This window comes from Poecilia mexicana, unplaced genomic scaffold (genome assembly GCF_051168715.1).
Source record: "Poecilia mexicana isolate PSO_F unplaced genomic scaffold, ASM5116871v1 scaffold_15, whole genome shotgun sequence".
Lineage (NCBI taxonomy): Eukaryota > Metazoa > Chordata > Actinopteri > Cyprinodontiformes > Poeciliidae > Poecilia > Poecilia mexicana.
Window position 1 is genome coordinate 7,762,810 of NW_028263384.1, and position 26,001 is coordinate 7,788,810.

Sequence of the window (26,001 nt, forward strand, 5' to 3'; positions counted from 1 at the left end):
GTGAACATGATAGTAAAGGAGGGGTGAAGCATACCTTAATATTAAGGATAACAGCAAAGAGAGTCACAAAGTCTCCAATAATACATATTAAATGCTATCTATCTGCCAAATGGGGATGTAGAGAGATTGCCAGAAAAATAGATTTTTTGTCCTACCATTTTAGACCAACTTTAACCAGAACTCTGTGCTTTTGTCAGCTTAAAGTAAACCTGCTGATCAGGAAACTAACATAATAAAAACCCACGCGCTATGTGGGGATATGAAGAGGAATTTGTGGAACATCACGCCTTTCACATCCTCTGAGTATGTGTGTTACTTTCCATGCACTTCTGTTCTGAATAGTTCATTAGTGTTGGGATAAAAGGTGTGGAGTTTGCAGTGCTGCGTCAGGACAGCAAGATATGTTACTTTTGCCTCATTTTTTTCTCAGAGTTGAGATAGTGTGACTATCTCGGAAGGAAATCTCTAAGCTCTATGAGTTCTCAGGCACCCATTGGCCAAATTAATCAGAAAACATGGCAAGGTGTCAGCTTGACTTTCAGTTTCAAGCTTTTACCATATTGAGGTGAGTGAATATTGATCAGTTTAGGAAGCAGTGTGGTGATGATCATGCAACAGAATTTTTCAGTCTGCCTTACAGTTCTGTTGATGCCTGGCTTATCTGGTGATCAAATTGTGTGTCATATAATGTCAAATGCAAAGGAAGACGATGGCAGAACGTTATTTACTTGGTTGAACACGCATACGTCTTCGAATAGTTCTGAGGAGTGAGACAGTGGGATAATGTTGGACTTTTTAACAACAAAAGGTGGAGTTGGGCAGATCGATTATAATTATCGATATTGATAACATGGCATCGATAATGGTATCGGTATCGATAACTCTGATCCTGTATTCACTTTGTATCGGATCAATACCAAAATGTACTCACAGTTAAAGGTTGGATTTAGCTGAATTTTTCAGAGTGATATTATAATACTAAAATTATTTTTTTTACACATCTTTACCAGCTGTGCCAACAAATTGGTCTTCTGTAAATATCCGTAACATCAGAAAAGATATTTTGGGCACAAAACAACAAGAGGGAAGAGCTGGGTGGCAAAGCACAACAACCCCAACCATTTTCTTTATTATTGCAAATGAATTGGCAAGGCAGCATTTCTTGCATGAGCGCTTGTATGATATGGGGGTCTGGCAAGGCGAGAAAGGGAAGCCCCCTCTCGCATCTTAGACGAGGCACAATGAGAACGGATCGGATTGGAATGCCTCACCGATCATAGCAGAATCAGAATTTCCAGCAAGGAAAATCTTTTCACGGCGAATTAGGAGGGATGAAGGAGGGGATGAGGAGGGTGGGGGGAAGAAAAAAGGGAAAAGGTATGTGTGGCTCTAAAAAAAAAAAAGAAAGAAGCAGAGCTCCCTTAGCTTGGCGCAGAAGATTTAAGAAGTTTAGCTAAATCTAGGCAGAATAGAATGTGGAAAATTGAATTTACTGAACAATTAGGCATTGAATTAATCTTTATCCTGTGCAGGAGACATGGAGCAGGTTGAGAAATTTTAAGGGGAGGGAGGCGTTTTCTGAGCGAGAGACCACGGCGGCTCATTAAGCGAACAGAATGAATCAAGTGTGAAGCCTTGGGCTCGGAGGGACGCTCCTCCTCCTCCTCCTCCTCTTCTTCCTCCTCCTCCTCTTCTCTGTTTCTGTTTATTCATCTGTTCATCCTCTGAATTTACATACATTCAAGGTGTCCCTATTCTTTCTGGTGCTTTTAAACTGTTGTTAGCACAGGGTAAGTGTGTGTGTTTGTGTTTTTTCGGGTCAAGGTGAGCGCTTTTGTTATTATGGCAGGTGTGCATGTGTTTGCGGAATAAAAAAAAAAAGTATTTGGTTGTGTGTGTGTTTGTGCAAGCTAAGTGACCAAGCAAGAGGAGTGTGTTTGAGAACACACACATGCTGCGCAGCCTTGTATGCACCGGTTGTGTTATCTCAGCCGTGTGTGTATTAATTGCGTGTTGGATCAGAGCTGGGCCCCGTTCCATCCAAAGGGCGGCCTGTGATTATAAATAAACTCCCCCCTCCTTCCCCTTCCCTCTCTCCCGTCCCCGCAGAGATGCCACCAGGGCCCCGTCTCGGCCCCGCCCCGTTTCCCATGGGGCCGCGGTGGCCACCTCCCAGCAGGCAAAGCGCTCTTTTGTTCAATTACAGCTAATGCGGTAGTTTTTTTTTCTTTTTTTTTGCCGATTCCCCCTCTGTTTTTTTTCCCCTTCGTTCTAATTATATTTTCAAATGGAATTTGTTAGAGAATTACAACAAAAAGGACATGGAAAGACAAAAAAAAAAAAAGGGAAATCACATCCTTTTTCACAAGCCGACGCTCTTGGGTTTTTTCACTTCTCACCGCTCGACATCCCCGGGGGTGGGTGCTGTACTATTCCTCTTTACGGAGCTCTGAATAAACATGTTCGGCTTTTTTTCTTCTTTTCTCTCTCTCTCTGTCTCTCCCTCTGTTTTTTTTTAAACACAACAGATTTGGAAAGAGTTGGCAAAAGCTGCTGTTAACTGTTTGTGTTTTGAGCATGTGGTCTGGATTACCTCACTTCTGATGTGCTCTGGAGTCACTCGGTCATGCATGGGTGTTTCATTTTTTTCCTCTTGTTCCACGGTCAGCAAATAAGAACTTATAAAGAGTCGAAACACACACACAAAAAAAACAAAAACAACAAAAAACCCGAAAACAATCATCCTGGTTCTTATCCCCGTTAAAATCAGCGTCCCTGTCCCTGTCCCAGGCATGCCGTCGCACAGGAACTTCAGTCTTTATTGAAAAGCCTCAGAGTCTAATTTGGAAAACGATTATATCGTCCATGTAATCACTGGATTATAATTTCATAGCCTGGGAACATCAAAGCAGCTCTAATCCGCTCCAAATGTGTTGAATTTGCTGACTTGTATTTTCTCCGCTCAAGTCTACACTCTGTTTTAAACAAATCCCATGTCATGAAATAATGTCTTCTTTTATTTTAATAAAGCAAAAATCAACTCCAAACCCTTCACACAACGGCAGCAGCGCCAATCGCAGCGTCCCAATTGAAACCAGTTGTTCCCATTCCCACAGCGTTCCTCTCCTCTCCCCTCTTCTCGTCCTCCTTGCGGGTTTCTATCACTCATTTCATCACAAAACGACCTAAAAGCACACGTGCACCCCCCCCCCACACACACACACACACACACTTTTATATCTGCCTCATTTGATTTCGCAGAGTAAAGGCAGGCGGGCGGAGGAGCCTCGATAAGCGTTTGCGTTGCGTTCTGTTTGTGATATGGAGTCGTTTCGGAGACATTTGATTCCGTTTCCCTGCTCCTGTGACGTCTCCTTTCTCACCCCTGTCTTCAGCGCTAATGTTGCTTCGCAGAGCGCCGGGAGACATCTGGTTTGGTTTCACTCACATGTAGCAGCTTTTCTGTGTTCGGCAGGGCCCGCGCGCTTTCTTTGCTCTTTCTGTGTACGTTCATGTGCAGCGTGGTGCCAAAGCAGTCATCTCTGTCGAGTTTTGTGGCGTTCTGTTCACGCCACAGCGGCAAACTTTGATATGTTTCTGTGGAATTTCGTGTGATGGACGAACTAAAGTAATTATGAAAGGGAAGCAGAAGAATTCCAACGTTTTGTCGAAGTCTGAAGTGCGGCGTGCCGTTTGGACTGGATGGAAAGCGGCTGTGGTAGACATGCACCTGATCCGATATCAATATCAATATCTGTATCGGTCCAGATATTGAAAACAATTCAGGATCTGGAATCGGTGACAGTGTGGGCAATCTATTCAGTCTAACTCTATGTGTTGTGCGCCCTTATGCTTTATTTGTTTTACATTTTCTTGCACATTTTGAACCATTTAAAAGGTTTGCTGTTTTTTTATTTTATTTTTTTACATTTGACCAAAGTAGTATTGGTTTTGTCAGTTTCAGTTTCTTTATTATTTATTTTACTTTGACTGTTGCACTCCTAATTGCACTGACTGAACATTAAAGTTGTTTTTACATGTTTGACCAAACTTGTGAAGCTATCAAGTGTTCTGTACTGGTGCAGAGATATCAAATGAATTTGTGTTTCTGTAATTTGTGTCGGTGTTTTTTTTTTTTTTTTTTTTTTTAAAGAAACATTTTAATTAAATTCAGCTCTGTTTTTCGGTATCGGCCGAAAACCTCAGATATCGGTATCCGTATCTGAAGTGACAAAAGTGGATCAGCACATCCCTAATCTGTGGACATCAAATTTCAAGTTTTGGCACAGATTTTCTATTGGGTTCACATCCAGGTTTTAACTAGGCCATCATAACACATGTTTGCATTTAAACTAGCAGGTCTGGCTTCATGTTTATGATTTTTGTGCTGCTGGAAAGTGAAGTTCCACTCCAGCGTGTGAATGCAAATTAGTAAAAGAAAAGAGTTTCTCAGTGAGGACGGTGTGTTCAGGTTCAATTTTGGCCTCATCTGACCAGAGGGTCTTCTTCCACATTTTTGCTGTTTCTATGAAATGGGTTTTTATTTTCTTTTGTCGTTCCAAAATCTACTGAGTTTTTAGCATTAAAAGAACGTGTGGTTACACAGAGTTGCCTTACATTTCTCACACTGACCCGTGAGGCTCGTGTTTTATGATAAAGTAAGAGACGAGATGGGAAATTTTTAATTAGCTGTAACTGTTGTTGTCACCAGAATTTTCAGTAATAATGTCACATTGTAGCGTTTTCCTGATACTGTGCAGGTCTACCTTGTATCCTTTTCCTTGACCTTCTTGCAACTATGCAGCTCTTACAAAACCCGAAAATGAAATGTTTTTGATCATTAATGCAACAAGAAATTGTCATCTTGTGAGTATTTCCATAAGCTAACATCCACAACAAGCTTTTAAAATAGAGGATTCATGTTACCTCAAAATATGAAAATAGAAATTTCAGCTTACTTTTGTTAGCTTTTGTAATAAAACACTTTAGCTAGATGTAACATGTATTTACAAAATTGTTTAATGTGTGTTTTAGTTTGTAGTGGCGGGGATAAAAGTGGCTTTTTGAGCGGAAAAGTCTGAAGGGGGAGTGAATACTTTTGCGAGGCAGTAAATCTGCATGTCTGAGTGCGACGAAGGCCTCGATGTGTCAATAACTGTGTGATTTATTGTATGCACACTATTTGTGGCGTGTGGTTTTAATGTTTTGAGTCGTATCTGAGCCATTTGCTAACCACTGTCCAGTGTGCAGATGACCCTCATCTGGCCTTACATGGAACCGACTTGCTATATATAAACTCCAGCCTCTTGTCCAGTCGGTAGCTACACGGGGGGGAAGGAGAGCATCAGTTTTGCATCATAAAGTTGTTTTTTTTTGTTCTTGAAGTTGGCTACGCTCAAACATTTTCATTTGTTTTCATTCAGACTCGGCCGGATCGGTATTGCATTTCATTTTGTTTAAGGAAAGATTACGGAAAAGCGTTTGCTTATTTAATTTTGCTCTTGCCGTGCCCAAACTGAAATCTAGCTCCACTTTAGTGCGAGTGGTCGTCCATTTTTTATTTTTATTTTTTTAAATATATATTATTTTTATTTCATTTTTGGACCAAACAGAGAATTCGTACAGACGGGGGAATGCATGAGTTATTTACCTTCTGCTCTCTCCCTCTCTGCTCGGATGACATCACTCCCTGGCGCTTGCTGTAGCCTATCTTAAGTTGTAGCTGTTTCATATTTTCATCTGCTAGTGGTTTGGGGCAAATAGAGGCGGCCACGGATTGCATGCTTCAGAAATCTGAGAACTGAAGCAACATGTTTGCTCTCTATTGATCTGGACCGGCCTGTTTGAGAAACATCTAATAATCTGCATTTTGTCAAAAAAAAAAAAAAAAAAAAAGACGTTGAAGGGCCTCATGAACTGCAGGATGAGCTTTAGACTGAATCATGAGTTCATTTTTAAGTTTGCATTTGTGACTGTTTAATATGCCATTGTTCTGTAAATGCTGCAATCAGTAAAACAAACCGGAATCAAACTATATTTCAAACTTTTCAAAAGTATTTTTTTTGTCATTATTTGACATGCTGATCAGAGATCCAAGGGCAGTCTGAAAATAGAAATGCAATTTAGTTGATTTTTCCAGCTTTCACAATAAAACACTTTAGCCAGACGTACTATGTTTAGAAAATGGCTTAACTCTGGGTGAGTTTTATTTTGTAGTAGCAAGGGTTTCCTTTGCTTGAAATGCATTTAATTAAAGAACAAAATTTGACCTATATATGCCTTCACCAACATCATACAGTAAAACTATTGATAGGGATGTATTTTGATGTAGAAACAAATTGTAAATACAAAATCTTCTTTTTCTGATGGATTCAAAACAGTTTTTTCTGCCATGTTTTATGTGTAATGGTATTTGAGGGGAAGGGAAAAATAACAAAATCAGTCAAAAGTAGGATGACAAAGGAAAGTAGAAGTCAGAATTACTTTGACTGGTGCATCTTTACGTATCTACATTCAGTTCACAAATTAAAACTGCTTAAAAACAAAAACCACAGCCAATAGAAGTATTAAAAATGGCCGTCTCTCTGGTTGTCTCTCTCCCAAACAGACATCCTGGAACAGAGACCACGACGACACGGCGTCCACGCGCTCCGGAGGCACGCCGGGACCGTCCAGCGGTGGACACACGTCTCACAGCGGAGATAACAGCAGCGAACAGGGTAAGAGTTCAACCGCTTGAAAAATGAACAAAAAGAGAAAAGTTCCTTACCTCTTATTTCACATTCACTTTTTTTTGTATTTTTTTAAGTATACCTGTTGTGGATGAAGGGATATTGTCTTCCTAACATTCTTTGAGCTTCGATAGATTCTCTCAGAAGTCGATGGAATCGGATTCTCCTAGTTTTTGTGCCTACAACCCTAGATTTGACCTTCTCTTCCTTTGTCCGTTGGTGCACTGTGAGGCTCGGTGTGTTTTAAAGAGAGGCAGACAGAAACAGCACGTTGGTTGTGTTGGGATTGACGCTGCAAACCAACAGCACACAGAAACGCAACTTGATGTATTACTGAGGTTGGTGTCAGGGCGAGCAGTTTGCAGGGTGGCCTGTGCCAGGAGGCAGAGCCTGGGTAGGAGCACAGAACGCTGCCATGCCTCACAAAGTCAACACACACATTCACACGCCGTGTTTCCAACTGAAATCCTGCTTCTTCTTCTTCTTCTTCTTCTTTTTTTATTTTTTTTTATTTCGCCAGTACTGGTCAGCGCTGAGGACTCAGACGTTTTGCTTAGAAAGAAATGAAAAATAGATCATGTGGAAGAGGGGAACGAGCTGATGAAAGATCCCTGAAATTACCGGGCCCGAGACAAAGAGACATTGTACAAGTGTGTGTCCACTCCTCTACCTTTGATGCGTAATAGTCTGGGAGCAGCCAGCCAAGAGCTCATTGGTCGCTCTAATGAGCATGCTCTGTGCCGAGTTTGGGCTCCTGCCTCTGCGACCTTTGCCCCTTATTGACCAAACTGACACTTCATTTTTCACATCTTTCCAATTATAGACTGGCTCCTTATACTACAATGACTCTGTCTCATCATCTCTCTGTCACCTCACATCTCTGTTTTCCTAACTCCGTCTGGGCTCTCGTAGGTTTTTGTTTTGCCGTTGGACTTCATTAGAGGGTAAAATGTGGAGTAGTGAACGTCTGTGTGTGTGCATGTTTCTTGGTGAAGCTGTGTGTTCTGAATTCTGTGATGAATTTAGGCGTGTATAAATACAACTTCTGGTCAACTTATTTTAAAAGAAACATGTCTGAGTTTGTTAAAATTGCTTTAATAACTTCAGGTTTTAGTTGACAGTTCCGGATGTAATAATATAACGTTTTGCTTTTAAAAAGTATCTTTTTTCTCGCAAATGCAGCACAAAGTTTATTAATCACAAACTATATTTCCAAGGATCAGTCTGGAACACTCCAGCACAGGTTGGGCTTGTCCACATATTTCCATGCTTGTTTTATTTTGTCTTGTTTAAAGACAAAATAAAAAAATATTCAAAAAATTATTCAAATTTTGGTTTTCCCAAAACAGAAAATGTCACACTTCAAGTTTTATGCCTTTAGGGATGTCAGAATTTAAACTAGTCTTGAAAAGTACAGTTCAAATTCATGACTAAAGGATTAAATTTCCCTTTAGCTTAGCATGGTTTACAAGCTGTTAGCGTCTAACTGTAAGAATAAGAATACGTAAAACTGAAGAAAATGTAATCTCTGTTTGCCAATATGCAATTTATGGTTTCAACATCACTCAGTTGTTTTGGTGTGGCTGTACGTTCACCTCATAAGATGAGACACTACAGAGTTTGTTAGCATTTGGTGACATGACGCCTTAGCAAGATTATTGAAAGTCTAAACAGAGTTTGAACTGAAGAACGTTATCAAGACTCATTCATAAACAGAAAAGTAGTGCTTTACTTAATTTAGCACCTAGAGGAAGAAGCTAAGCAGATGCTAAACGTTTAGCTATCTGAGTAGCTAACTGTTAGCTTATGCTTACAAATCAACCACATTTAACCGTTTGCTTTCTACTGAGTACCCAACATATTGCCACATAAATAGGTAAAAAGTGTTGGTTGATTCTTTAAGTTCAGCTTTTCATTTTTGCTGGTTTTGACTGACCTGACCGTAAGCTGACTCTGCTGCAGCGCGACAAGCCTGCTGTCCATCGTGGGTTGGAGGGACTCAAGGCAGCGCCCACTGCTAACTGTAGCTGCAATGCAACTGGTGGTTTTATGTTGTCACCAAATGTCACCAATAACACAGAAATAGTTGCTAGATTTGTCGCTGGTCGCGTTTTTGAGAATAATTAGCTAAAGTGGTCTGAATAGTCGCTACATATAGATTATTATGCATGGATTAAACAGGGTCCCAAGCTTAAATCCCATATGTTAATGTCTGAAAAACCTAAAAATAGCTAACACTTACTTCACCAGACAAAATGAATGCTAACACCCAGACTGGATTACACTTAAGCCACATGATCTCATTGTATCCCTGCCTTAGAAATGTCACCTTAGGACAGTTTTGTTGCTTTAAAATTCATAAAATGAGAAATAAATTCATAATTAAGTTTTCATTTTATGTTCCTCTGGGACGTTAAGGCAACAGGATCAGCTTGACATCGTCTGGAAATTCTTCTCTAAATGTTACTTTTAAGGACAAAGTGTGTTTATAGACTCAACCATAGAATTTTCTGCTGAAGTGTGACTAAACTGTGGTAGAAGAAGAAGAAGACACAGACACATCTAAAACTCCAGACTGTGAGAAGGATTTTCTTGAAAGCATGACAAATCACTTAGCTTTAGTCAACTGACTTTAACTAGCTGAAGGAGAGCAACAATGCGAATCTGTTGCGTAATGTTTGCGCTACGAGCTGGTTAAAACCTTTGTTGTGCCTGTACATGTTTAACCACGCGGCGTATTCTTTCTTAATCCCAATTTTTTTTCTTTCTTTTCTTTTTTTTTTTTTTTTGAGGGCCCAGGTAGTTTCAAACAACTCTTCCATTTCAGAGCCTGCAGATGTCGCGGTACGTTTTACAGGAGCCCACATAAACAACGGGCTCCCGTAGCATCAGAGCGCAGTGACAACAGTAGAGCGCCGCAGGACGCGTTGGACCGCGTTCAGGTTTATATGGGTTAGCAGCGATCACTGCCACGTCATATTGGCTCGGGCAAATTCTGTGTCATTCACTTGGTAATCCCAGTAAGCTGGTTATTTATCTGTTTGGCACTTTGCTCACTCTCTCCCCGACAGTTGTCTCTCTTCCCCTCTCTCTCGCTCTTTCATCTTCATGTCTCACCCCCCCATTTGCTGTTTTCCCTTGTCTCCCACCTACACTTCAGTCTCCCTTTCATTTGACTGTCAGTTTGTGTCTCTCTCCTCATGCATCCCTGTGCTTTCTCTCCTCTTTTCTCCTCCCCCTTTTTTTTCTTCTGTGCCTCCCACTCACTCTCAAACATCACCTTTTGTCTATCCTTCGTCTTTCCTTTCCCTTACCCCTCTTTGTTCCCTGTGTGTTCGCCTTCATTTCCTGCCGTGTTCTCTTGCATTTTTCCCAACTTTGTCCATGTTTATCTTTCACACTTTATCGTTTTAGCCTCTGAACTTTATTTTTTCTTTTCTTTTCAACCCATTCTTCTCGGACAACACTTTTTCACAGTTCTCAATTACTTCTTAAGCTGTACTGTATGATGTGTGATGTACTAAGACACTTGCCTTTATGCACACAAAAACTTTAATGACACCTCGTTCTTTAGACATAAGTGTTGGAATTACGTCGTCTCACCGTTTGCAGCCATACAAGCTCAGACTCTTCTGGGAAGGCTTTCCATGAGGAGTTGGGAGTGCGTTCTGATGGAAATATTTGACCATTCTACCTGGAGCTTATTTGTAAGGTCAGACACTAATGTTGGATGAGTTGGCCTGTTGCAAAGTCTCCATTATAACCCATCACAAAGTTGTTCTATTGGTTTACAGTCTGGGGGACACGGTCCACCTTACCAAACTTACTTAATGTTGTGGGTTTTTTTTATATTTATAGAAATTGCATACAATTTTTTTTTTTTATTTGAATAAACATGAACCTAAATTAAGGTTAGGTGGTGTTGAGAGAAATATGGTTTAATCTCGCTGGAGCTGTTTTAATCCTCTACATAAAAAGCGTAAGATCTTTTTACCAGTCTCTCTTACTTCCGCCCTTTTCCTCACTTCTGTCCTCAGACCTTTCCTTCCCTCTCCTCCTCTGCTTGTCATCTCTTGTCCTCCAGCAGAGCGAAGCAGCTCAGATGAAGGATGCTGGATAGACACGGCCCTTTAACAACTGAATTTGCCTTTCTTTTCTGGAGGGCTATTACTGAGAAAAACACATGCTTCTGCTCTGGTCTCCTTTCTCATCGGGTCATTGCCCAATGGTATAAAAATCGCTGTTTTCACCCGGAAGTGTACTCTCTCTTTCTCTCTTTTGAAAATCAAAGAGCCAGAGAAACGGTGAGAACTATGGATCAACGTGAAACATATACGTTTTTTTTTTTTTCCACGATAAGATGGTTAACGACAACTCGTAAACTTGGCAGATGTTTTGCAGAGCTTCGTCAGTGTCAGAGAGGCGGCGGGAGAGAGACGAAGCCTGGCTCTTATTCTTACATGTGGTGACAATTCTCACATGCTGCATCCTCAGTTATGGTGTTTATGCTTTGACCACAATGCCCATGGTATTTTTTAGCTCCAAATTCCATTGGCAGTAAGAGGGGGGAAAAATAGAGGGAGGATCACATTTGCTTCACACATGTCATTAAAATCAGATCTGGGTGTCTTCCTTTCTCCCCAGAGGACTCATACTAAGAAAGACGCTTCTTTTTCTTTTTTATTATTTTTTTATTTCTCCCCTCTTTCTTCGGGAGATTCTTTGTAAACATCCAGCAAAGCCCTGACTAGAGAACTCCATGTAGCTAATTAGTCCCGCTCTATTAATCCAGCTGTGCGCTAACTAGTTCCTACCAACAGCCACGCTTTGTTTTAGCGCCCCTTGGATCGTACTCTTGTGTGAAAAGTCATGCTCGGAGGGTAAAGGAAAAAGCTAACAGATCATATGCGCCGGCGATGGCGGGGAGTCCCTCATGTCGTCTCTTTTTCTCGCCGAATGAAGTGGCTCCTCTTTGCCTGTGTGAATTCGCATCGCGTGCGAGGGAAACAGAATAACATTCAGGCGGCGACTTGGTCAGCTGCAGCCGTGCGGTCGGGTGTTTGCTCTCTCTCTCTATCTGAAAGCTACAGGGTTCGCCTCTTTGCCGGTCGGAATCGTCCCGGGAGCGAGGCGACGACTGCTGATATTAGATATGTATCACCAATTACCCGGACTGTTTGTACAAAGTACAGCGCGCCGCGCCAAGACAAATGGCTCCCTGTTAGGCTTCATGTCGGTGTCTGCCTTCGTTCGCTGGTGTCCAAGTGTTGGTTTGAGATTTTTGGAGTTTATGATACCCCGCTCGAGGCTTTTTCATTCGGCTGATTTGCGCTGGAAAAACAAGTAGTACGCAAAACTTTCTGAACTGCTGCAATTTTCTTTGCTCTTTTTTTTTTTTTCTCCAAGCAGCTGGACTTTGTTGTAAGGATTTCCAGTGGTCTTGATCAGTGGAATCTTCAGGCTTTTTAGAAATCTGTCCATGTGTTTTTTCTTTTAACTTTGGGTGCTTTTTTATATTAGAAAACAAAATTTCGTAGAAAAAAGGTTGCCTTCTGTCTGAACAATGTAAAATAATCTGTGAAAGATGAAAAACAAAAAAATGATGCGAAGAAGGTTCCCAGTATGTTGGCGTCTGCCTTCAATGTTGGTGTCTTAGTATTGGCCTGAGATTTCAGCTTGTGTTTTAACAAAACACACAAATGTCCAATCGTTTCTTTACCCATTGCCTCCAAGGTCTCAGACTTTCTTTTAGCCTTTTAAAGTGGTTTTGATCAGAAGGTCGTTCTCACACTATTAGCATAGAATTTTATAGAAGACAGGAAGAAAGAGAATGTCTCTTCCTTCTTAACAAAGCCTGTAACATCTCAAAATGGTTGAAAGGATAAGGGTTTATCAAAAGGCCTAAGCAAATTGACATACAGTAAATGTCAATTTGTGTGATTTTTTTCAAGGCTACTTAGCGACGTGGACTGATAAACCTTAAGCAGGTGTAAAACTTTGTCCTTGGTCATCCAAGACAAAAGATGAATTGTCAGGCCTTAACCCTTGTGCGTGCGAGGACTGAGGCAAACATACAAGGACTAAGGTAAATGATACAAATGATACGTGTGTGGGGTCAGTTGGACCCCATTTGTAAAAACACAAGGGTTAAGAACACACCTACTAATTGACTACAAGAGAATATCCAAAAGTTTTCTATTTTAGAAAAGAAAAAAACAAGCAAAATCCAGCAAAGACCTGGTTTTTCCACCTGGAGTTGCGTTGTCTATTAATTTTTTGACTTTTAACCTCAGCGATAGTTTTTATTTTTCATAGATTCAGCTAAAAGAAACGGTGTTTCTGTAACAAGCGTCTAACAGAATGTCTGAAGATCCAGTTTAAACTTGGTCTCTTTGCTAAGTTGTCCATTTTGCTGAGCTTCATTCCTGATTTATGCCTCGAGTTTAATCAGTCATTCAAGTTTATTTGTATAGCATATTTCAGCAACAAGGCAGTTTAAAGAACTTTACACCATAAAAACACAAAAATAAAAAGTAATGAAAACATTATACAGTCACCAATTTGAGAAACCAGTCATTTTGTCGAGTGCCATCATCAAAAACATCAACATATATCAAATGTATTGGTCAGGTGGGTTTAGAGTTACTTTCGAAAGGATTTCTGGAAGTTTGTTCCAGCTTTGTGGTGCATAGTGAATGCTGCTTCTCCATGTCTGGTTCTGGTTCTGGGGATGTAGAGCAGACCAGAGCTTTATGATTTGATTTAGCTTGAGGAGCATAAGTAGCAAGCAACACTTCCTGGTTCCTGGTTTGTTGTCCTTCACCTCAGTTTGTACTATAAGTTATCTGTTTTTTGTTTTTTTTTACTTCTGGGACCTGGTGAAGCAAATTTGCTTGAAAAATTCATCGTTTTTGTTTTTGTAGGTTAGCTCTGCTTCACATTTGACTCTTCACATATTTACCTCCAAAGAGTAGACTGCAACTTCAAAGTCTGACAAAATAACTTCTTCTACATTTGTAAAATTGTGATTGTAGAGAATTAGTAGAGAGAGTGAATTTTACTTTTCAAATAGATTCCATACTAATGGATACTTAAGAGTTATTTATGTGAAATAGGGTTATTCACTGTAAAATGTCTTGAAACAATATCAGAAATAAATTTTCGTCATTAATCATAGCATATAACCTTCAGCGGTTGTGAGTCTCCATCGACCAGGCAGAGATATTTCTGATGTTTTCATCCATCCATCCATCCATCCATGCATCCACCCTCCAACTTCGGTGCCCTCCAACAAGGTCAGAGCTCAGACTAGCTGCTGTTGGTGCTCGTCTTATTGGGTAGTTTCCAGAGTTAGGGTGGGCTTTTGCAGATATGGACACAGGAGCCAAGCAATCAGCGATCAGCCTCTGCTTGTCCAATCGTTCAGCTTCCTGTGGCCCCCTCAAAGTCACCGATTAATTGGTCCGATTGTCCAGTAGACTGGAAGAGAGGGAGCTGTGATTGTTTGTGTGGTCTGTTACCCTCTATGACTTCCTCTACTCATGTATGCTGTAGAATCTGGAGTGGTAACCAAGTTCTGCAAAGACGTGAAGCCTTACAGCAGCAGCAAAGTTACGCCAAACGATTCCACTCCTCTGTTAGAAAAATATCATAATGCATTAGTTAGAGAAAAAAAAAATCCAAGGATGATCATTGCTCGGCTTGAGGAGCGCGTCGTCTAGACAATGTCTAGACGTGATCGAGCAAGATCTCTCGGTCCGGTAATTGTCTTACTGGTGTCCAGCTTTACCAGTAATCTGTTTAAACGCGAGGCTCTTGTGGGTGGATAAAAGGTATGCGGTTCCCTTGATTTAGATTTTTTTTTCCTTCAGTCGGTATCACAGGAGGTGTGGAGGTAGAGGTAGCTGGCAGACGCAAACACGATTCTCCTTTTGATTTCCTCGGGGTGTGAGTACAGGGGAGGAGAGCGAAAGCAGAATAAAAAAAAAGGAAAAAAAGGGCTGAAAGAAAGCGTGTAAAATGGAAGAGTAAGACGAGATGAAAGGGGAGAAATCTCCGCGTAAATGCTGCGGAAGCCTTTTGGAGGGTGGAGCAGTGTCTTTATGTGTGTGTGCAAATCGGTAGGCAGAGGGGAGCGGTGGAAAAGTTGTGGCTAATCACGGCGTTAAGTGCTGCTGAGTGTCGTTTGGGAGTTCACCGAGCTGAATGCGCCGGTAAAGAAGCGCAACATCTCTTGTGGAGAGACATTAAGGTAACACTTGCATAAAACATGTGAACCAAACTTTGTGTTCACACGCAGCTTATAAAAAAACCCAATCTATGACAGCTATATAGTCTAATTGCTTCTAAAACGTCCTTACAAAGCAGTCCCGGACTGCGTGTTGCTGGTAGCAGTGTTTATTCCGCCTTCCCCAGATTTACGGCTTCTCAAACATTATTACCTGCAGTGACCTGGGAAAAGAAAAGGCTTCTCGGCGCCCGGGCTTGACCTTTCTCAGTCAAACTCACTGAGGGCTTTACAACTTCTCACTCTCGCTATCGCGGCGGCTGACGCGTCCGCTGTCAAGTAATGACACGTCTTACTGAAAAACGATGTCCCCTGATAAGATTTTATGGCCAGTAAGCAAACTCAAGTGGCCTGAGTTTGCTCCTCTCAAAAAGAAAAAAAAAAAAAAAAGAGGAAATTGTTTCAGGTTCCCACAGAGCGGAGTCCGTTTGCATTTAGGATTAAGGCTGTTGTCACACATCTGCTGGAGACGGGAGGGAGCGGGGGGACAGCGACGAATAAGAGAACCTAAAATAAAAGCAAACAGCATGATTTCCTCCACCTCGCCTCTCCTCTCTTATACATCATTTAACATGAAACGATCCTCTGCCTGTTCAATCACATCCACGAACTTGGTTTTATTGGCCTGAGTCAATATTTTATGTGTGAGAAGCTAATAATCATAAACCCATCGGATAAGATGTACGCGCACATTTGACTGTGAGACTTTGGGAATTACGTGGGGGTTTATCAAACATTTAGAACAACAATAACTTTGGAGTATATTAGGTTTTCCAATGACCGTCATAATGACAGGCTTTTAGAAACAGCAGAGTAAAACAAGACAGTGCAGTACTGTTAGGGTTTGTTGGAAGAAAGAACAAGATCTGAAATGTTCTTTTCCATCTGGACACCTTACCATTGGTGATAAAAAACCAAAGTTGGAAAAAAAAAAATTAAATTCTTGAATTGTAATTCCAAGTCGAAAATCTGGAAGTTTTCACACTTCAGAATGCATTTAAAATCCAGCACAAGCAGTTTTTGATGAGGGATGCAGTTTGATTTTATGTTCAAATTACAGTATACCCTGAAACTTGAATGTATATTTTCTCACTGAGGAAAAACCAGAAGAGGAACCCAGGGGTTGGTAAAGTTGAGCGTTTGTCACCAATTTTCACCTCAAAATTCAACATGACTGCCACTTATAAAACTCAGAGAAACCAGCTGTTTATTTCTATTTCCACCAGCAATAAACCAGTTGCCAGCCACAGTATTGTCCAATTTCTGTTTAAGTGAACATTAGGCCAGAGTGCCTGGATGCATCACAGGGTTCCCACACAGTCTGGAAAAGTATGAATTTAGATTTTTATTGTTTCCAGATCTGTGTTACCAAGGAAAACTAAAACATATGGCATAGAAAAATGTTTGGATTTCCTGACTTTCATCCATCTGTTCATCCAATTTGAACATGAACGTACAACAGTTGGCGTGTTAGGTTGCCAGTTGCTTTCCAACATGCAACTAGATCACTTGCTTTCACACCGTTAGTCCGTTTTAATCAAACTTCAGTCTGTTTGCCTAGAAAGTCCGTTTTGTTTAAGAAGGTGTGAATGCGCAATCCAACACTGACGGGGAGCAAAAGAAGTGAACCGTGGTCCACCTACAATCTTAGGTCTTGGTGGGGTTGAAGTGAACTCTGCTACGGCTTGAATGCGTATGTGAACACTTCAAAAGCAGGAAGTGGAAATAGTGCAGGGAATTCTGGGTAAATAAAACCAAAACAAATGCCTGCGTCTAGCCCAAGCAGGAGGAATGGCTCGTGGTCTTTTACCAAAGACAAAAAGAGAAATCCTACAACTCCTAATGCATTACGCTTCTTTATTTTGGTTTATATTTTACAAAGAAGGAAGTTGAGCTCATGTCTTCTTCTGAGGTTTTTGTGTTTCTTGGTGCAGCGCCACCACAGGCAGAGGAGGGAACAGGATTTTCAAAGGGTTTTTATTGTTTGACGCAAAGCAGAGTGAAAGTGAACCACAGCAGCTGAAAATGTAACAAATGTTGCAATTTTGGTCCCCAATTGAACCGAGTTGACCGGACTTTCATGTGTGAAAACAACCTTGAGCTCAGTCGACCACAAATGTAAGTTCCATCCTCAGAGGTAAATTAAACGCAACACAAGCAGTCAGTCCACTTATCTTTTTGACTACATTGTACATATTAGCTCTGAATCATAGCTCAGTTTACAAAGGTTAAATTGCTTTATATTTACCCTGTAAATAATTGATACCAACATCTCTGCCACTAAAACTCAGCCCCAGTGCCAGAAGTGATACTTGTGGCAGAGCATGGATGTATGTGCCTCCCCTCTCTCCTGCCTCTTTTCACTCTCCTCTGTGTCTTCCCCTCCCGCGGTTTGCTCGTTTTTGACTTTCTGTGATAACATCGGGTGGAATTGCCAGCACGTTTTGAAGCCGAGTTATTGTTCCCTCTCCTCCTTGTTACTTTAAGTTTCCCATGCATCCCTTCGGCTGGTGTATCCGTCCGTCTGCCGGCTACATGTGGGCATGTTTGCATGACCAAAGAAATGCAAAGTCTAGCCCCGACCATTACAATATGCCTTGTGTGCAGAATTTACATGAAATACATATTCATTCATGACAAGCATCTGCACGAAATATCATCCTTGGTGCTCCACCCCCGACTTCATGTGCCTTCACTTAGACTCTGTGCTTCCCTCAAGAAAGTCTCTACATAATAATAAAAAAAAAAAAAAAAAAAAAAAAAAAATATATATATATATATATATATATATATATATATATATATATATATATATATATATATATATATATATATATTTATATATTGCTTTGCAATAATTTATTTAATGCACAAATGCACATGGATACGTTCATACAGTCTGGTGCTTAAAAAGAAAAGAATAAAAATGGTTTCATTTCATTTGCTTGACTGAGGGAGTGCTAGTGGGAGGGAAATGTATCTTTAGCTCCTATGTTATAATTGTGGCACACTAATGATGTAGACACATTCTCACTGTCTGTTTACAGGAAGCACTCTTCTTTAATTTGTGACTGGTGTGAATGCCAAATGCCTATATCTAATTACTGGTGGTTGCTAAAAGATACTGTTTACACACACCCTCTGTAGCCTTCTCGATGTCTCTCGTGTGTCGGAGGGGAGAGATTAGCTAAAGAATGCTTGAATGCGTTGGAAGATTTTCTCTCTTTTTTTTTTTTTCTTTTTCCTTTGATTTTCTCTTAACGTTACATAACAAGACGTCCTGTTACGCCGACGATCTGTCCTGGAACGCAAAAGACATTTTCGCGTTGATGCGTCTTGAAGTTGATCTGAAAACGTATGACCTGACGGCCCCGGTTCAGGTTCAAGTTCTGTGCACCCCACAGCAATTTGCTCAATTGTAGTGCAGCCGTGTCCCAAAGGAACACGCTGGTTTCGTCAAATTACTAGATATCGCTGCGTTTAGGAGTAAATTCTGCAGCTCGCATTTGCAAATGTAAGCACTTTGAAGCGTGGTGAGACACTCGTCATGCAAATCAGACAAGGCAGACAAGGACAGAACAAAACAAAAAATTGTATACCCGTCCACTGATGCAGTCGAGCATGTGGGTGTTTGGATGAAAAATTACAGCAAAAAGAAAAAAAAAGTGACAAATTTGGAATGGTCACCAACCAGTTTGGGCTCCTTGTAATGCTCTGTTTTTAGCTTCAAATTAACTGGAGTCACATGTCAACTCCTGTGCTTGGTAGTGTACAGTACACACAGCCTGAATAATGCAAAGATAAGCTGTCGAAGAAAGACAATGCCCCGTTCCCCTAATAGCAGCAGTACGGGTTCTAAGGGAATCTGACGGTAAAATCACAGCAGCTCGTTGCTGATGTGTCACAACACATTATGAATGGTCCAGAAAATGACCTTAAACTCTCTCTCTCTCTCTCTCTCTCTCTCTCTCTCTCTCTCTCTCTCTCTCTGTCTCTCTCACTCACTCCTCCTAACTTTGCACTCCTGTCACTGCCGACTGCATCTTCCTCCTCCTCCTCACTGGAAACCGAGCCGAGCTGAGGACCCAAGAGGCCTCTGATCAGATTCATGTTAAGATGTCACTGATGTCTAAATACAGTATTGTTATAGAAAACTTGAGTTGGATGACTCAGACAATGTCTTGTCCTGACTGTATATATATTACTGTACGTATTAGAGTTTAAATGAGTATTTGTTTGGCTAATATCATTCAATTTAATTCAATTCAGTTTAAAGATACTTTATTTATCCCAAGGGGAAATTAAATATTGTTGTAACTCATTTAATGAAAGAGTTATTGTGGGCAGGAAGGATCTCCTGTAGCAGCCTGTGTTGCAGTGAATTTGAAGAAGCCTCCGACTGAAGACACTTTTTTTTTCTTACACTGTCTCGTGAATAGGATGGTGAATAGGACTGTTGATCATTTTCTTGATTTTATGTATTTAAAAAAAAACAAACATGTTTATATGTGGATTAAAGGTTTATATGCACATGGAGGATACAAGGTAGAAGGAACAAGTGAGATAAATAAATTGAATGTTTAGCAGCTGCGTGAAAGCAAAAGAGAGACAATAAGGGAGTCTTACTTGTCAGGGTTACACCAAAAGTGTGTAGCAACAAGTGGGGGAGGGGTAATTTCATATCAATATATTCTCCATAAAGGTAGAGAAAATTCTGGTGTTTATGTTTTTTTTTTTTTTGTCTAATAAATATAGCTTTAAACAGAAAGAATGCATTGCTGGAACCAAACCATGCCTAGTTTGACCCACCAGCACACACAGAGAGCATTGCCCACACACACATCCTCAGAGAGGCTATGTTTATTTAGCCTTTTGATAAAGAGATTAGTCTCATCATCCCACTCTTTCAAGCTAGCAAAGGGGGTCCATGTTCAGGAAATCCTGGCTTTCCTGATACAAACTCCTGTTAGGGAACAGCAGCTTAAGGAAATACTTATGATAATACATTCATACTATAACTCTTAAATGATAAATAGGCAGATTCTTGGAAAGTTCTATTTATAAAACATTGGAGAAATAGTTGAAGTGGAGTACTGAGAGTTGGCAAAAGATAAACACAAAAAAGTTAGAGGGGCTTGTGAGGAGGAGGGCGGTGTTTCTTTATTATTAACTCAGTGGCAGAGGTTGGAGTCCAGCTTAAAGCTACAAACGGCGAAGTGCTAATTTTAGCCTCCAAAGAGGATAAGGATAAATAGCTTGCTGCCAGTTTGCCATATGGTCTCCTGCCGATTATATTGTGTCAGGAATATTTTCAGCCCCGCCGCCACCCTTACGCACACAAACATTCACTCATGCACCTATGGCCACAAGGGTTGTTTTCTGATGTCACGAATATTAGACGAAGCATTACTAGGTAAAGAAATTTGGTTTTATTTCATACCCCGAATCTCTGGATAAGAACATCAAGATGCTGAAACCGAATGGTTCAGCCCTTTCTTTATCCATTACCGGAGCTTCCAGCTGCAAGCTAACATTTGGCCTCTTCTGTAATCTTACGCAAGTTGGTTTATATTCTCACTTGTAAATATGAACCTTGCAGAAGAATAGAAAATGAGTCTTTCTCTCCCTCTATCTCTCTCTCGACCGGCACACATGCATATGTTCACATGTAAATGCAACACACACACACACACACACTCTCACAGCTACTCTCCATTATTCTCTCACTCTCTCCCTCAAATTGAAATAATTCAATTTATAGACACAGTTCCAGACCTCCCTGGCTAAGAGCATTATGCATGGAGCCCCCCCCCATCACACTCCTCCACCTCCCCCCCACCCAACCGCTCTCCTTTTTCCGAACAAAAGACGGGGAAGAATTTACCAGCCAGCTCTCCAAACGCTACCAACACAAAGCCAATTTCATGCCAGGAAAACACCAGCAGAAGTGCCACATTTGGTCACAACCTTCATCCCGGTGGATTTTTATTCCTCATTGATATGGGTTGGATGCTAGTAATGTTACTGTTTTATAACCCTTGCATGGCCCTGCCTTGCTGTTTACTGGGCCAGTGTGACTTTCTCATGGGATATCTTTTGAGTGAAAATACCACATTATCAGAGCACAACGGTTGTAACGAAAAGAAAAAAATACAGAGCAAGGTCTAATTTCTTTTATTCAAGCAGCAAAACAACAATATGTGTTACTGCTTCTAAAATAAACAGCATGTTGATTACTGGGATTATTGTAACATTATGTTACTTTACACATTCACCAAATGTAGTGGTTGTTTCCAAGTCCTCTCTGTGGAAAATAGTATCTGTTTTACTGTTTGAGTCCTTATAGAGCAACAATTATAATAAGCTAATAAAAAATTAGTCAAGTTGTCTGTTCTGGTTGCTAGCCTGAAGTCAGCTTAACAGTTGTTAAGTTGCCAACTTAACAACTGTTAAGTTGGCAAGCAACTTAACAGACTTGCTTGCCAACTTAAGACCTGGGTAGGTGGAGCTATGGGTGTGTTTTTTAAACCATAAATATTTCCAACAACTGGATTTGTGTAGGAGTGTCTTGGGTTGGCAATATTAGGGTTGAAGTTGTTTACATGTGCTTCTGTTGGCAGCATCAGGCCATCACTTTCACTGTGCACTAGAGCGGTTTGTAAACAAGCATGACGTTTCAGGCATGAGAGTCTGTTCCTCCAGAAAAGGGTGGATTCTCCCTCTGGGTTTCTGCCCAAAGTGGAGGAGTTAAAGCGTCCTGGTTATCTCGTTTGGGAGGAATTACAGGGTGGGAGGAGCAGATGGATAGATGGATTGGGTTCTTGTCCGAAGTCATGAGGGCACTTCTCCAGTGTGTAATGGTGAAGAAAGAGCTTAGCTAAAAAGAGAAGGTCTCAATTTAATGGTTTGTCTACATTCTGACTATCACGTCTGATCATGAGATACGGGTAATGACTCAAAGAACGAGACCCTAGAGTTAAGGGGATGGCATGAACTTCCTCCGTAGGTTGGCTAGACTTAGAGATTACATGGAGAACCCTTATTGCTTCTCCACATTGAAAGGAGTCAGGTGAAGGTGGTTCACTCATCTGATCAGAAATGGCACCTCCTCAACATCTTCCATGTGAGGTTTTCCTCGCATGCCCAGAAAACAATGAAGGGACCATGTGGCCCCTCTTGCTTGGGGAATCCTTGGGAAACCCCATAGTGATCTGGTTTATGCCACTAGGCAGAGAAATGTCTGTTCTCTTCCTGGAACCTGTTACTCTTAAAACCTGATCTTGAATAAACGTACAATCGGTGGTTGAATTTGTTTTTCTTGTGTGTAAAAGAAACGTGAAACACCAACAGTGCTCTGAAACAAGTTGGGTGGATGCATCACTTACTGCCCCCATACAGCTGGAGAAAACTCTGGTCACTTCCTCTGCCACCTCATTAAAAGAACATTAAAGTGTGTCCCGAAACTGGTTTTCAAAACCTTGCTGTACTCAAACAAGGTGCAAGGCTCTGCATTCGTAGTTTTTGCTCTCTGCGGCAATGGATGTGCCAGGTTGCTCGTGGTCGTTTGAGTGTTTGCCACTACGTTTGTAAGAAACATAAAGATGCAAAAGAACCATGAGAGAAATGTCGTGCTGTGTGCTGAGGTAATGTGGAATGCAGTAAGTTGGAGGTAAAGACTTGCTTAATGCAAGTCTTCTGGTTTAAAGCTTGACCCAGGGCTGACCCAGACCAAACATGCTGTCCCCAGAGGCCCCCTCCCATTGGTCCCTTTGACATGGATACCTGCAAGAGGGATTCGGCCGAGAGATAAAGACCTTGGTGAACCTTTTTAAGAGTTTAGGGAGGGAGAAGGCGGAAAGAGAGAGAGAGAGAGAGAGCCAGATAACAAATACCTGTAGATAAACACAACAGCAGGCTGGGCTGGGGGGCAAGCTTGGGCGTTTACTTTGTGTGTTTGCAGAGCGACACAAAGCTTGCCACTTGGAGTGCACACACTTGTGAACACACATACATTCGGATGTAACCCGATCGTCCCTTCTCGCTCCGGGCCAATGAAACCTAAAGAGATGAGCAGGTACTGGTGGCAGAGATCCCAACCGGTGATAACCTTTGGACTAAAGGCCTGAATGGTGTCGTTAAACACACATTTACAGCACATATATACATAGATATAAATTTATATTTATGTGTGTGTGTGTGTGTAAACCAGCTTCTAGGGGCAACCTTGGAGTGTTTGTTGCATTGAGATCCTCTTCAGCAGAAGGGAGGTCATACTCTTCCAGGAAGTCACTCTCCAGAGAGGGCTGCCTCTTTCAGGAAGTGACTCGGTGGGAATGTGTGGCAGGAGCACCAGCATCCATGGGGGGCATATCACTTCTGTCCACACGGGCCCATGCTCCACAGGAAACGGGTCGCTGTAAACCCACTCACTTCCTCTTCCTCTGCTGCTGTCCTAAAAGCCTTATCAGGGCGGCGTATGGGTCGGCTGATAGGACTCCTAATCCTCCGCATCCATGCAACACCGCATCCTGTACCTATCAAGGCCATGACAAGCAGGCGTTTGGGGGGTAGGGGGAAGAGCAGCATTACAATGTTCTTTTTTTGGGTTGTGGGTTGGCGGAGAGTTTATTATTCAACGAGAAAGGAGTTTGAATATTTTTCGACAAACCCGTAAAGGTGCTTAATAACATATCTTGTGACTCTGAATCTCCTAAACCCCTGAAATGTAAATCCAACCACACGAGTGGGTTGGCGACTCAGACACAAGGGACTTAAATAGTGTTTTTCTAACCAGCCTTTCCCTAACATCCAACTTGTTAGCACAGACCATATTAGACTAAATACCAAAATCTTCTGTTATTCCATAACAGCAATCTGGATGCTAATGCACTATTATTAGCGCATGCCACAGCAGTGTTAGTGTGCCTGTGCTATCTGAGTGCATGTCTCAGTTTGGCCGGCACTGATAAGCTAGCAGTGGGAAAAGCCGTGTGTGCTCAAATTGTTTGTCAAAGGTTGTATCAGACGTGACCTTACGCTGTAGAAAGTTTCAAAAACGAGCAGCGAAAGAGTTCTGAATCATTTTAAGTGAGATCCTGTTAAAAGGTAACATTTTTCTGGCTGCAGATAGCTCCCTTGCCATCTTCACTTAGCATGAATCCAAATTAGATTCTCCTTGAAACCGAACCTAGCAGCTATGGCCTGACAGACGCCAAACCAGACTCCAGTCTCCACTGTTTTATGAATCTTTGGTTATTAACAGAGAAACCATGGTTGCTTACACTGTAAATTAAGGCAGGAGGTGTTTCTCAGTCAAAGAGCTTCCTGTGCCAAACACATACTGAGGACAGAATATCAGAGTAACCGCCTGATATAAAAGTAAGGGGGGAGCAAAGGCTATAAAATTAACGTTTTTTAAACCACTTAAATACTTTTGCTTTTTGCACCACTAAAATTAGACGGTTCATGGCCTTCAGCGCAAACATAAAAGTGTGATTACTGAGAGCACAGACCGGTTCCTGGGAATGACATTTACACTGAATTTTTAGTGCCTTATAATGGTAGTTTTATCTGGCTCGGCGCAGTTGAATAAGTTAGCGGTTTGAAAATTATTTAAGAAAACTTTGCTTTGGGGACAAGAAATGTATTTCATTCAACACATGTTGACTTTAAACTGCCTGAACTTAGTTTGGAGAGCTTGGAGAACAGCAATGTATTTACTTGTAGTTTAAAGTGATGTTTCCTCTGCAGATGTGTTTTTTGAAAAAATACATCGCTGTATTAGTAGATATTAACTGCACTTTCACAGGGGACCATTTTGATGTCTCTTTAAAGTGTTTCCCCTCTACTTTTATCTATTGAATTTTGGTCCAAAGTAAAGTCAAACAGGATATTTTTCCTTTAGATTAGCTGAAGTTTCCTTCTCTTTGTCCCACATCTACATTCAAGGACTTTGGAATGCCCTTCAGCACTTCAGCTGACTTTTGGAAAGAACTGTGGTGCCATTGTGCTGTTAAGTGCTTTTACCTTTTGTTATAGTCCTTGTCCTCCACTGCCGTCCCCTCCCCCCCGTCCCGTCCTTCTTCCATGGTCCATTTTCCCCTCTCTATCTGTTTGCCGTGTGTTAAGCTGGACCGCAGCTTGGCGTGCTGTAGGTGTCAAAAGCCCTCTGAGAGGCTGCAAAACAATCGAGAGCAAGAGTTAAGAGTGAGATGGCTGCAACAGAGGCATGCTCTTCCACAGTTTCCGTGTTTTAGCCTTTGTATCGGAGGCGAAGAAGCTCTGCGCCGCTCTCACCGGCGCTGCTATTTGAACTATAACTCTGGCCTTCTGTCTCCAGTTTAGGGAAAAAAGAGAAAAGAAAACAGCAACACAAAGACAGGAGAGGAAAAAATCAATAGCTACACAAGAAAAAGTGCTGCACATGAAAGGCTGAATTCATTGCCCTGCACTTTCATTTTAGGGTTGCAGTGTGCGTCTCCTTCTACCTCACGCTTTCTTTCCCAGCTGATCCGGGAGCGGGAACACTACACGAGGCGGTCAATGTGGATGTGTGTTTTGTGTTTGCGAACGCCGAGGCTTGCTGCAGTTTAATGTCGTGTCGGTGACCTGCGCTCGAGGCAGTTTCCAGCGTGTCAGGCAGCCTGTGGTGATGACCCTTTTCGGGAAAATGGCACAGAGGGAGCAGTCACATTTACACTGACATTTTTGCCATCACCTATGGCTATGTCAACAGGCCTGATCCCTCCGCCCCCCTCCTGCTTCCATAGCCAGTGGATGGGCCCCAGCACAAACATACAGCAGCATAAGAGCTTATTGCACTGGGAGAACGACCCTAAATAGAGTAATGAGCATCCTGTAAGATGTGGTTTATAAAGACTCCAATGGGTCAGACTTTAGGCTGTCATTACACTACCAACACAAGTAGAATAGAGTAGAATAGAATAGAATAGAATAGAATAAGTCTTTACTATACCCCAGTGT

At 41.5% G+C, this 26,001-nt stretch overlaps 1 protein-coding gene across 2 annotated transcripts in view; it reads left to right on the forward strand.

Annotated features, from left to right (window-relative positions):
- The window catches only part of meis1b (Meis homeobox 1 b), a 105,549-nt gene that overhangs the window by 13,492 nt on the left and 66,056 nt on the right, over positions 1-26,001 (forward strand). For both annotated transcript variants that reach the window (XR_015765531.1, XM_015001137.2), the window contains exon 7: positions 6,608-6,719. Coding sequence is in view for 1 of the 2 variants with exons in the window: in XM_015001137.2 (XP_014856623.1) it covers positions 6,608-6,719 (112 nt within the window). In the remaining variant the exon portion in view is untranslated. The remainder of the gene's footprint in view (positions 1-6,607; positions 6,720-26,001) is intronic.